Source organism: Nilaparvata lugens, chromosome 1, assembly GCF_014356525.2.
Source record: "Nilaparvata lugens isolate BPH chromosome 1, ASM1435652v1, whole genome shotgun sequence".
NCBI classification, from domain to species: domain Eukaryota; kingdom Metazoa; phylum Arthropoda; class Insecta; order Hemiptera; family Delphacidae; genus Nilaparvata; species Nilaparvata lugens.
Window position 1 is genome coordinate 99,558,094 of NC_052504.1, and position 14,511 is coordinate 99,572,604.

At 34.2% G+C, this 14,511-nt stretch overlaps 1 protein-coding gene across 23 annotated transcripts in view; it reads left to right on the forward strand.

The window, feature by feature from the left end:
* LOC111054275 (zinc finger protein 2 homolog) overlaps positions 1 to 14,511 on the forward strand; it is a 217,774-nt gene that overhangs the window by 158,293 nt on the left and 44,970 nt on the right. For 11 of the 23 annotated variants that reach the window (XM_039419764.1, XM_039419775.1, XM_039419774.1 and 8 more), the window contains 4 exons: positions 5,093 to 5,209; positions 6,453 to 6,569; positions 7,813 to 7,929; positions 11,415 to 11,555. In XM_039419764.1, the coding sequence (XP_039275698.1) occupies positions 5,093 to 5,209; positions 6,453 to 6,569; positions 7,813 to 7,929; positions 11,415 to 11,555 (492 nt within the window). Of the gene's footprint in view, positions 1 to 5,092; positions 5,210 to 6,452; positions 6,570 to 7,812; positions 7,930 to 8,658; positions 8,722 to 11,414; positions 11,556 to 12,086; positions 12,187 to 13,504; positions 13,627 to 14,511 lie in introns of all 23 variants that reach the window. The other 12 variants (XM_039419772.1, XM_039419786.1, XM_039419776.1 and 9 more) reach the window with 11 other exon arrangements.

Below are 14,511 nucleotides of genomic sequence, written 5' to 3' on the forward strand. Positions count from 1 at the left end.
TGTACCTTGTAAACTTTGACAAATCAATTGCTGTATTATTTTGATGGCTTAAAGGCAATAAAAATCATTTATCATATGTGTGGAGAAGCCAGTCTATTGCTGTATTTCCATAAGGTCTATAGTTTCAATCAGGTACTTGTGAATGAGAATTGAGAATACTGCGTGAGGTCTACTGTTCACAGAACTACTAGTAGGTTGTAGCACAGATAAGAAAAAGAAACTGTCCCTATGATTTTGGTGCTAAAAAGTAGAAAATATTGATTTTATAGGTACTGAAAATATGATCAAAAACATCGAGGCAGAAAAGTATCGGTGGCCTTCCATCGATGTCAGAAATATCGGATATTGACCCAAAATATCGATATTTGCAAAACTCCGATATCGATACCAACACTAGCCCTCCGCCGGTGAGCCCACGCTATCAGGTCACGCTAACAGCATGTCAGGTGGTAAGCAGCTACAGTCGCCCCTATTCTGCCATTTTATTTTTCAGTTTCAACTTTCAACTGAGGCCATTTACATTTTGATTTACTCTCCAGTATTTTTATCACGCTAAATCATGGATCTATTGTAAGTATCACTGTATCTTTTTTATTTATGTAAGACCTTTTTGTTGTTTTGTTATAGGCTACTTAGGCCCCCCGCAAAGTAGACCCACGCTAATCCACGAAAAGCAACCCACGCCGTGGGATGTTTACATGCTTATTTATTTATTCAATCATTCAGAATTATACAACTTACAGAAAAGTACCACAGGCTAAATCTCCCAAAAAGGTTCCAATTCTAATTTATACAACATCCAAATGTAGTTTGGTTATGTATCACTTCAAAATTCTTCAATTTACAATTCAAAACCATAATTCATCACACACAAATAACTTTTAAATTAAAAAAAGTTGTAAATTAAATTAAATAATTACAAATAGTTGTAACTTAAAATTCCAAACTTTGAAAACAATTAAATTTTGAGACCGAAAGACAAACACACTAGGTATTTAGAATAGAATAGAATGTTTATTGATCAACAAATATAACATAATATATATGGATCGTGTCAAGTTAAAAACTACAAAAAAAATAAATAGGCTATAATAGGTACAGTCATGCCATGAGAAAATGTCTTAAATTAGTCGCGACAATAAGTTATTCCGTACAAGCAGGCAAAACAAGGTGAGTAGTTCATTCTCATTTTAAAGTTAACATGTGTAATTTAACATTGCAATATTTGACTATCGAGATATTCCTCTATTGTATAGAATGCGTTACGTCTCAGCAGTTCTTTTACTATTCTCTTGAATTTGCTGCTTGGAAGACTTCTAAATGTTAAGGGAATTTATTGAAAAGAATAACCTGCTGGTATTTATGGCTTTTATAAGTCTTGTGAAGCCTTATAGAAGGTTTTATCAAGTCAAATTTTTTCTTGTGTTGTGATCATGATTTTCTTGCTGTTTCATAAAGTTATCTTCATTTTCCTTCATGTAAATTAGATTTACATATATACATCTAGCATTGGGACGCTAAGGGGGCTCTAAGTTTCTTGAAAGCATCTCTACATGACTCGTTGAATTGAGTCCTGCAATGCATCTTATGGCTTTTTCTGCCATAGAAACACCTCTGTTGGCAGAGAGCAGTTGCCCCATAAACGGAGACTATAATTTAAATGTGAATGGAAGAGACCGTAGTATGCCATCATCAAAACTCCAGGGCTGACTGATAGTTTAAGTTTACGTAGAAGAAAGGTGACTCTTGATAGTTTTTTACAAAGAAACTCGATATGGTCTTCCCAGCATAGCTTACTGTCCAGCATTAAGCCCAGCAATTTGACCGGCTTCGTGTAGTTTTTTAGGCTAGGATCTATTCTGCTCTTCAAGGAAAATAATATCCTCTCAGTTTTGGTCTCATTAAGACGGAGGCTGTTGGCATTGTACCATATTTTTGAGGTTTTTGTTGAAACGTCAAGGTCATGAATAAGATTTTCCGCATTCGCACCAGAATTGAGAATTGTAGTGTCGTCGGCATACAATATTGAAAAGCATGGTATATTACAACTGAAATCATTTGTTTCTTTCATTTAGTTCTTATCACAGCTGACAACATTAATTTATGTTTGTAAACCATTGTTTCAGATCCAGACATCTGTGTAATACTTATACTTAATACTTGTGATGATCCCACTGAAGCTTTGCAGCCGTGGTCGTCGTTTGTCCGATTCAACTTGAGGTCAGACGTCCTCCCAGAACTCTTCATGGAATAGTAGTTCTTTTCCAGCAGATATTCTTCAAAGATTTTCTGAAGATTGCAGGATCACTATACCTCCTTATGTCTAAGGGAGCCTGTTAAACACCCTGCTGGCTACATTCCTCGTACTATTCAAGGCTAGTGTTGTCCGTTGTCTATCTATGTGGACGTTCCCTCTCTGCCTAGTATTGTGGTGGTGAATGCTGGAGTTTCTTTCAAAATGATCAGGATATTTCAGGATTGTTGTCGCTGACTCCAGTATGTACACATCCGTTAATGTTAACACTTGTAACTTCCTGAATATTGGTTTGCAATGTTCAATATAGTGTGCACCACTTATAATTCTGACTATTCTTTTTTGCAGTAAATGACTCTTTCTCTGCTCTGTGCAATTTCCCCAGAATATGATGCCATATGTTAAAACACTGTGGAAGCAGCCATATAACCTTCATCAATACTTCAGTGTCCACTACTTTCTGCAGGCGACGTGCAAGGCAACACACTACGTTTAATCTTTTAGCAACATTATTATGTGTTCTCCCAACGTAGATTGTCAGCAATGTGTACTCCCAGTATTTGGCATTTTCATTCAATTGCAAGTGTTGATCACCAATGCGCAAACGTGGACTAAAGTCTCTTTTCTTAACATTATGGAACTGCATCACACACGTTTTCTTTGGTTTAGTACCAGCTTATTTTCTGTGCACCATATACTCATCTCATTCAAACCTTGTTGCGTTTTCTTAATTGCTTCAGAAGAATTCCTGTCTACTAAGAGGTGACACACATCATCTGCAAACATCCAAATCTCCCCCGCTTGTACTGAAGTTGGAAGATCATTCACAAAAAGCAGGAAAGAACTGGACCCATATTTGAGCCTTGCGGCACTCCTATGTTAACATCCTGTTGCACTTGTGATCTTATATGTCGAATAACATTATCCTTTCCCATGTGACTCACAGTGACCAGTTGTTGTCGTTTTTCCAAGTAAGTCATTATCCAATCCAAGGGTTTTCCTGTGATTCCATACTTGACAAGTTTTAGCTTCAACCTTCTGTGATTAACACATCGAATGCCTTGGTCATATCGTAGAATATTGTGTACACCTCGTCCGTACAATCTACTTTATCGTACACTGCAGTTAATAAGGCAAAAATTGCATCTGCTGTGCTTTTTTCTTACGGAATCCGAATTGTCTACCACTTATCAATCGGTGTTGCTCCATATGGAATCAATCTGTCCAGATAAGCAACTTCAAAAACTTTGGAATAGACTGATTGTACAGCTACAGGTCTATAGTTGCATACTACATCTTTTTCATTCTTTTTATAATATACATACAAAAGGTGCTAATACTAAACTTTGTTCTAATTATGATACCCCACTATAATAATATGTGTCGGGGTGATCATAATATTCTTTTCTGAAACATGTATAAAAAATTCAGTTAGTAATTCTAGTTATAAAGGTTTGTTAGTTATTTGTCAGTAAAGTGTTGAATTAAAAAAAATAGATAGGTTTAAACAGTGTTTCAAAGATGAATGTAATGTTTTCATAGTTGTTGATTGTCAATAGATGGTCCAGGAAATATGCGATGTACGATGAATTACACAGAATTCTATATTCTTTCCATATTCCATTTTAGGATGAATATAAGCTAAGTTAAATTTAAAAAAAAATGTAAATTAGTCTGCCATTCTTCAGTAATTAATGAATACAATATGAACAACTCTCTTTCATGTGGTGAATAATTTTTTCCAACATTTTCCAGTTTCTCAATGATAGGCGAGTGATAATTATTTGTATAGGTCTTGTAAGGAACGATTATCTACAGCTGGTACCAATCAACTACACTAACTTCAACTCCAAACTACCGTTTTAATACCAGTACACAATATTATTCCAATATTTCATGTTCGGTTGAGCCAAAACAGTATGTAATCTTTAATTGAAATTTGAATATGTGGTTGAAGTTGAAAAGTATAACTTATTTCATTTATTTATACATTTATAGTTACAATATCATTCTCAACTATAAATGATTGGGAGGTTCATGTTATTATGGCTACCGTAATGGCAGTGGAGAAAGATAGGAGAGCAGCATTGCCAATCTTTTGCCTTGCCACTGCCTTCTATATAAAGGATAGGTGATACTGGTATATCTGATGAACGGTAATAAGGCAATATTAACTGTTCATTCTTGTTTAAAATAATATATAATGTTTATAGTCATTAATGAATAATTAGGTTTCTTATTGTCATGAACATATTTTTTTCTAATATTTGAATAATGAACCTTGAAGAGGTTAGGTTAGGCTTTAAAAATGTAAGTAAACCCTTTTTAAATTTTTTCTATTTACTGTACCATAAAGTTTTTAAAAAAGGGTACCTTCATTTTTATTTCTTTCTATTAGTCTAAATATACTGTCAATTATTACTATATCTTCTACATTGTTAAAGAACAATCTGAAATGTTGCGGAGCTAGAAGAAGATAGCGCTATCTGCATGCAAGGTACACAGTCTACATACATTGTTGTGTCATCACAGGGATATGCTTCGAGCATAATTTTCTGATAAAATTGAAAACTCATTATTAAATCATTTTCTTGGCGAATAAAATAATTTTGTCATTATTTAAAACAAGAAAAAAAGTTAATATTACATCAGACAGGCTAAACCGGTACCGTATCAGCTATCCTCTATATAAGGTAAAGAATATTGGCAATGCTGTTCTCCTATCCTGCCATTATAAGTTGGACCTCACTATAGGATTCAATATGAGTACAAAATAAACATCCAAGCACTTTATTGATTCTTGTGCTTCATTAAACCGGGTCTCTTCCGTTTTTGAAGGTGGATCCTGAGCCATCAAAGGTCTCTGATGAAGGGCCAGTAGAGGTATCAGACATCAAATACATCATTGATACAGAAGACAGGCTTGGCGAGCTGAAACTTCTCGAAGAAGAACAGGTAACTTCATATGCATCCAAGTATTTATTCGGGGACGCGACAGTCGAGGTCTGCAACAGTTGAGGACTGCGACATTTGAGGACTGATTTTCAGTCCTCTACGGTCGCAGTCTTCAACTGTCGGGGCTGTACAAAAATTAAAGATTCCTCAACGGTATTTGTAATAATTCATTGATTCAAAGTTATGAAGCCAGACAAAAATAGTGTTCTCTGTTCATTTCATTCTTTTTTTTCAATATTGATGTGTTTCGGTGATTAAACTGTACTGGACAGTTGGGCCAAAACTTGTGTTGGATAAGACATCGGTTTCCTTTTATATAAATCATGGGTAGCCCTGTATAAATTTATCCTAACATAACTAATTCTAATATGAGAAGGGAAAATATAATGACTTGAAAGCATTTTGGCTAACTGAGAAATATGTAATAGGAAACACTTCAAGCATATTACAGAGCTCGAACATGACAAACAATAAAACCTTATCATACTAATAAAAAAGAAACACCATACCAAAAATCCAGAATTATCGTTAATGCATGAAAAATCATACAATGTGCTCGGAAGGTTAGGTTGAAAGACATCTTATAAATTAGGAATATTAAAGAAAAATTACCAAGAGAAAAACAAGAACTCATAGCATATTTTGCTTTCACTGAGTTTACATCTACTACAAAATTAATATAAGTTTCAAGAAGTTGGCAGAAATAAAACTTTAAAATAAATTTATCAAAGGACATTACAACGAGCACATTTCAAGAGACCAGCTCATGGAAGAAGAAAAAGCAAGACCAAAAGGAAAACGGATATGCAAAACAATTAGTTTTGCATTGCCAACTGCACCAAATAAAACACATATTTTATTTTTGTGTTTATGCTGACGTCAGAGAACCGGTTTGCCACTGCGCATCCTATTCGTGACTCCTACCGTCTTCTTCAATATACCGTGGATAGCCCCCTGTAAATCTGATATGATATTGATTAATGATTCTTTCTAATAATGATCAATTCCATCTTAAATATATTCCATTCATCAAGGAGAGATATTTTCCCATAATTTGGTAGTAAATTTCCATTATTGAGAAGAAATATTTTGGTAGTTCATATTTTTGCATAGTCTGGTAACAATTCGGCAACTGTGTGGAGTTGGAAAAAGATAGAGCTATCTATATAATGTACAAAATAAACTTCCAAGCACTTCATTGATTCTTGTGCTCTATTAAACCGGTTTCTTCCCGTTTTTGAAGGTGGATCCTGAGCCATCAAAGGTCTCTGATGAAGGGCCAGCAGAGGTATCAGACATCAAATACATCATTGATACAGAAGACAGGCTTGGCGAGCTGAAACTTCTCGAAGAAGAACAGGTAACTTCATATGCATCCAAGTATTTATTCGGGGACGCGACAGTCGAGGTCTGCAACAGTTGAGGACTGCAACATTTGAGGACTGATTTTTTGTCCTCTAAGGTCGCGGTCTTTAACTGTCAGAGCTGTGGAAAATTTAAAGAGTCCTCAACGGTATTTGTAATAATTCATTGATTCAAAGTTATGAAGCCAGACAAAAATAGTGTTCTCTGTTCATTTCATTCTTTTTTTTCAATATTGATGTGTTTCGGTGATTAAACTGTACTGGACAGTTGGGCCAAAACTTGTGTTGGATAAGACATCGGTTTCCTTTTATATAAATCATGGGTAGCCCTGTATAAATTTATCCTAACATAACTAATTCTAATATGAGAAGGGAAAATATAATGACTTGAAAGCATTTTGGCTAACTGAGAAATATGTAATAGGAAACACTTCAAGCATATTACAGAGCTCGAACATGACAAACAATAAAACCTTATCATACTAATAATAAAGAAACACCATACCAAAAATCCAGAATTATCGTTAATGCATGAAAAATCATACAATGTGCTCGGAAGGTTAGGTTGAAAGACATCTTATAAATTAGGAATATTACAGAAAAATTACCAAGAGAAAAACAAGAACTCATAGCATATTTTGCTTTCACTGAGTTTACATCTACTACAAAATTAATATAAGTTTCAAGAAGTTGGCAGAAATAAAACTTTAAAATAAATTTATCAAAGGACATTACAACGAGCACATTTCAAGAGACCAGCTCATGGAAGAAGAAAAAGCAAGACCAAAAGGAAAACGGATATGCAAAACAATTAGTTTTGCATTGCCAACTGCACCAAATAAAACACATATTTTATTTTTGTGTTTATGCTGACGTCAGAGAACCGGTTTGCCACTGCGCATCCTATTCGTGACTCCTACCGTCTTCTTCAATATACCGTGGATAGCCCCCTGTAAATCTGATATGATATTGATTAATGATTCTTTCTAATAATGATCAATTCCATCTTAAATATATTCCATTCATCAAGGAGAGATATTTTCCCATAATTTGGTAGTAAATTTCCATTATTGAGAAGAAATATTTTGGTAGTTCATATTTTTGCATAGTCTGGTAACAATTCGGCAACTGTGTGGAGTTGGAAAAAGATAGAGCTATCTATATAAGGTACAAAATAAACTTCCAAGCACTTCATTGATTCTTGTGCTCTATTAAACCGGTTTCTTCCCGTTTTTGAAGGTGGATCCTGAGCCATCAAAGGTCTCTGATGAAGGGCCAGTAGAGGTATCAGACATCAAATACATCATTGATACAGAAGACAGGCTTGGCGAGCTGAAACTTCTCGAAGCAGAAAAGGTAACTTCAAATGCATCCAAGTTTATTCGGGGACGCGACAGTCGAGGCCTGCAACCGTCGAGGACTGCGACATTTGAGGACTGATTTTTTGTCCTCTAAGGTCGCGGTCTTTAACTGTCAGAGCTGTGGAAAATTTAAAGAGTCCTCAACGGTATTTGTAATAATTCATTGATTCAAAGTTATGAAGCCAGACAAAAATAGTGTTCTCTGTTCATTTCATTCTTTTTTTTCAATATTGATGTGTTTCGGTGATTAAACTGTACTGGACAGTTGGGCCAAAACTTGTGTTGGATAAGACATCGGTTTCCTTTTATATAAATCATGGGTAGCCCTGTATAAATTTATCCTAACATAACTAATTCTAATATGAGAAGGGAAAATATAATGACTTGAAAGCATTTTGGCTAACTGAGAAATATGTAATAGGAAACACTTCAAGCATATTACAGAGCTCGAACATGACAAACAATAAAACCTTATCATACTAATAATAAAGAAACACCATACCAAAAATCCAGAATTATCGTTAATGCATGAAAAATCATACAATGTGCTCGGAAGGTTAGGTTGAAAGACATCTTATAAATTAGGAATATTACAGAAAAATTACCAAGAGAAAAACAAGAACTCATAGCATATTTTGCTTTCACTGAGTTTACATCTACTACAAAATTAATATAAGTTTCAAGAAGTTGGCAGAAATAAAACTTTAAAATAAATTTATCAGACATCAAATACATCATTGATACAGAAGACAGGCTTGGCGAGCTGAAACTTCTCGAAGCAGAAAAGGTAACTTCAAATGCATCCAAGTATTTATTCGGGGACGCGACAGTCGAGGCCTGCAACCGTCGAGGACTGCGACATTCGAGGACGGATTTTCAGTCCTCTACGGTCGCAGTCTTCAACTGTCGGGGCTGTACAAAAATTAAAGATTCCTCAACGGTATTTGTAAAAATTCATTGATTGTATAATCAATAAGATCTTTTGTATCTTCATCACCATAAGACAGTATTAACCAATAAAAACATCAATGCAAAATTTTCCTCTATTTTTCAAAATCTTGCAATGGATAGTATCCAGTTCACTTCAATAGATAAGAATTCAGTATGCTCCAAAGAAAAGCTGCAAACACTTTTCGATAGCTTACGTCTTTTCACTTTCTATTAATAATAATTTTGAAAATTATGTTTGCATTAAAACATGTAAAACTGAAGAACAAGGAGAGTTTTTTCTAATCTTATTATCTTGTCTTCCATAGAACGCACTGAAATGTGAATCTCCTCCATTTCTTAAACATGGATTTGTAATCTATAATGTACTGAGAATTTGACATCCAAGTTCGATACTTTACAAAAAAATCTGGTGTGGTACACTCACACAACTTTCCTTGCTCATCGAACTGTAAGCCTCATTCTTAGACCAGAATAATTTAGGGAATAACATAATGACGATTGGGGGCAAAATATTTGCAACTACGATCAGACTACTTTATATGTGTATATATAATTGTTTACAGAGTACTTTTTCCTTTGTGTAAATTGTGAAATTCGATGATTTTTCAAAAGTCGTCAAAACAGCTGCTCTACAGATAAATATCTCGACTATGACTGTGTTATTTTTATAAACTGCTCTACCTACCTACCTCATGCACGAGAAGGAGGTTACAAAGTTCATTTCTCAAGGATGGGGTGAACCCCCCATTAGTTTCCCAGGAAAAAGACTCATGCCAGTTGATAGAGCTAACTAAACAGGGTATGAATTTGAAAAAAAATTGGTCAAGTCATTTTTGAGAAAATCGTGAAAAACATGGTTTTTTAGTAATTATCTGCCATTTTTCTCAAGAATATTACGGAGCTCCTGCAATTTTCCCAAAAATGAGACTCATGTCAGTTGATAGGGCTTATGAATAGCTATCTATGGTATAAATTTGAAGAAAATCATTGAAGCCGTTTTTGAGAAAACCGTGAAAAACCTGGTTTTTTAGTCATTATCCGACATTATTCTCAAGAATATTACGGAGCTCCTGGAATTTTCCCAGAAATGAGACTCATATCAGTTGATAGGGCTTATAAATAGCTATCCATGGTATAAATTTGAAGAAAATCGTTAGAGCCGTTTTCGAGAAAAACGTGAAAAACATGGTTTTTTAGTAATTATCCGCCATTTTTTCCGCCATCTTGAATTGAATTTTATTGAATTTCTTAATGTCGGATCCTTATGGTATAAGGACCTTAAGTTTAAAATTTCAAGTCAATCGGTTAATTAGGAATGGAGTTATCGTGTTCACAGACATACACACATACACACACACACACACACACACACACAGACCAACACCCAAAAATCATGTTTTTGGACTCAGGGAACCTTGAAACGTATAGAAAACTTGAAATTAGGGTACCTTAATTTTTTTTGGAAAGCAATACTTTCCTTACCCATGGTAATAGGGCAAGGAAAGTAAAACTTTTCCTGAAGCCTTTCGCTGAGATGACACAGCAATCTATGACGACATGTGTATCATGCATGTCCCAAGACCTGAAGCTGGCCTCTAATGGTAGAACATGCATGGTATACAGTCTATAGTGAGGTCCACGTTATAATGGCAGTGTTTGATTAGCAATGGTATTGCTATCCTTGTCTATCATTCAACAAAGCGGATAGCGCTATCTCTTTCTCGCTTTGCTCTGTTGCCAGATCGTCTTTTAACAATGCAGAATTAATAATCAATTGACAAAATATTTCATCCTAATTATGAAAATTCATTTTGAAATTATTGAAAAATATAATTTCTTGCTTAATAAAATAGAATTGATTATTTTAAACGAGAATGAACAGTTAATATTACATCAATAAACCTGTATCTGCTACCGTCTAAAGAAGGCATTGACAAGACAGAGGATCGGCAACGTTGTTCTCCTATCTGTCTCCACTGCCATTACAGTATAACGTGCACCTCACTATAGGCTTCGAACTAAAGTTTTTGATAGAATTGAAAATTCATTATCAAAACATTAAAAAATTAATTTCTTGACGAATATAATATTATTGATTATTATCTATAACAAGAAATAACCGTTGATATTACATCAGATAGGCTAAACCGGTATCAGCTATCCTCTATAGAAGGTAAAGAATTTTGGCAACTCTGTTCTCCTATCTTTTCTTTCTGCAATTATAAGGTGGACCTCACTATAAAATTCAATAAGATATAAATAAAAATATAAATCCACATACCCTTTTTAAAATAGTTCACTCACAACATGTTTCGGTTATATGATGCCATTATCAAGACTTGATACCGACATGCCATGAACATGGTGTGAGTAAACAATTTTAAAAAGGGTACTCGGATTTCAATTTTTATTTATATTCAATAGTAGCCCTAATGGAAAAAATTACGATTCAATAAGTGTACACAATATAAACACAAGTACTTATTGATTCATGTGCTCTATTAAACCGGGTTTCTTCATTTTTTGAAGGTGGAACCTGAGCCATCAAGGGTCTCTGATGAAGAGCCAGTCAATGAAGGGCCAGCAGAGATGTCAGACATCAAAGACATGGCGGATTCAGTCGACAGCATGTACAGGCATAGCGAGCTGAAACTTCTCGAAGAAGAACAGGTAACTTATTTTGCATCCAAGTATTTATTCACTTTATTTATTCACTAGCAGAAAACCCCAGCTCCACAAGGGTGTAATTTGAAACATGACAAACTGGAAACTTGATGTAATGAAATCTTGAAGAATTGAAAATAGGCCTACAACCATCCTCGGTTAATTAAAAATCTGAATGCGAAATTTCAAGTTAATCAGCTTAGTAGTTGAGACGTGATGATGCGTCAAACATAATTTTCCTATCTTATACGTGTATAAGCCAGCTCTTTACTTTACTATAGTATAGATTTCAAAATACAATTTCAATGGATGGTTATAGCCCATTTTAAATTCTTCAAGATTTCAGTAGGTCAAGTTTTCAGTTTTTTAAGTTTGATTGCAGAGCACCACGGGTTACCTGCAAGTTTTTTTCATAAAAACAGAAACGTATCTTGTCTCATATCACAGTTTATCAGTTTATCATCAAATAATAAATGATCTTGTCTGTATAATTTTTGGGTGTATTATCTATTGTAACTATGATGTATATATTTGCAGGTATCAGCCACCCCTGTACAAGTGGAGCAATCAATCTCAAACGAAGGAGTCAACTTGATGGAAAATGAATGCAAAGACAAGGAACGACCATCTAACAAAGGTTGGTTGATCTATGGCAAACATTCCGCTCTTCAATTGAATTACAAACTATAGTGAGGTCCACGTTATAATGGGAGTGAAGAAAGATAGGAGAACAGTGATGCCGATTCTCTGCCTTGCCACTGCCTTAGCTGATGATACCGGTATATCAGATGTAATATCAACTGTTCATTCTTGTTGAAAATAATTGATTATATTTATATTGTCTAGAGATATATTTTTCAATGATTGAATAATAAATTTTCATAGTTGAGATGATAAATTTTGTTAATTAATTATATTTCTGAAGTTTTGAAAACGATCTGGCAAATTTGCGATCTAGAAAATGATAGCCTTATCTGATTTGTCAAACAATAGACAAGGATAGCAACACCAATGTTAATCAAATACTGCCATTATAATGTGGACCTGACTATAGTACATTTTTACAGCAAGTTATAAAAGTATAGAAGCTTGCAATATCATTGATCATACTCCTATAAGTTTTATTTGAGAATACTTTCCACCTCACCATAAACAGCTTTTAGACCCGGACTCTAGAACACTCAAATCTTGAATCCAATGCACCATTTTAAATCTATATGGAATCTATAGCTTTGATGGTTCATTAGATTCAATATAAGTAGTTTAATAGGTGTTTTAGAATCTGGCTCTAATTTAATATAACTTACTTCTTATAAAATGAAAAGAAAAGGATCTCTATTAGCTGGAAACATTTGCTCAGTCTTAGTACCGTAGTGATGTCAGTTAAGATCTAAATGTCTCAATTTAATCATAAGAAAAAAGATTGCATAAGAAGATATCCCAAGGTATAGAACGTTTATGTTCCAAATTTCATTGTTTATTCTCTATCGGTTGATACAATAAGTACATCATCAAAATGATAGGGAGAGTAAAAAATAATGTAGCCTTGTGCTACTCCGCTCCCAAATTTAGATAGGGTTACACATAGTTCGAAATAGGTTAAGTCTTGTAGTTGTTCACTTCACAAAACAGTCCTAAATTTTATTATTTCCACAAAATAAATTATATTCAAGCCGATAGTCCCAGTAGTTCTTTTTCTTGACGCTATGTGATGCTGTTAGAGTCTCTCATAATGTGCCGTTCATATACACTCTCACTCGTTCAAGACAGTAATATTGACAAAAATCGGCTTGAAATAACAGTGAAATTTGGGACACAAACAGTTTATACCAAACAGTCTATCCTCCGATGCTATCATCTCTCATCAATATAATTTTGTACACTTTTTATGTGAAATGTGCTCTCTCTCTAATAATTTGCAGTGTCAAGTAGTATGAGTTTCGTTAATGTTTCAGAGATAACTCTACCCACTGCCTATGTCAAACTGTATCGCATTGGAGTGCTGGATAGAATTGCCAGAACCCTTCACCAAAAGCAGCGCTCTGATGATGATTATGATGATGTTGATAATGATTATGTAAGTGTTTTTCCAAATAATTTTAGATATAGACCTATTGTATATTTTAATGTTCCCTTATATTGGGTGGAATTAATAAACTCCTGTTATCTGGCTCAGTCAGACTGGCTGGGTTATTTTGGAAACCAAAAATCTACCATGAAGAATGAGTTATCGAAAGTGGGTACTGAACATTGAATCACAAAATTTTAGAATAAATTATTCAACAGATAATTCAGAAACTATGTTTTAGAATCAATTTATTCCATACAATCTCTCATAGTTCGATTCTCCAGTCAATCAATGAAAAATAACAACAATGCTAGAAGAGGATAGTGCTATCTGCTTTGTCGAATAGTAGACAAGGATAGCAAGATCAATGCTAATCAAATACTGCTATCATAACGAGGATTTCACTATAGGTATTGGCAACTCTATATTTATTATCAATCATCCTTAGTTGAATTTGGCACAAAATCTCATTACAATATACATGTGAGAATTATATACATTATGTAAACTTTGAATGTATAATACAATTACAAAAATTATATCACAACAATATTATAGATGTAATATTCAGTTAAGTGAAATCATTGTGCTGAATTACCCCCAGAACTCTCAATACAATTTTCAATGAGAACCATTTTGCAACAGCTCAGGAATATGCGAAAATTTTCGACTTCCAATGATATTTCATCGACTACCAGAGTCGTCCCATTATTCAATGTTAGAACTATATTGTGAATGAACACTCTTACTTTCCTTGCACCATTACCATAGGTAAGGAAAGTATTGATTTCGAATAATATCAACATGTTGACGTTTGAAAATATAAATTCAACCTCCCCCATTAAAACATAATTGGACTCAAATTACTAGGTTATTGAAATGCACCCAATATGA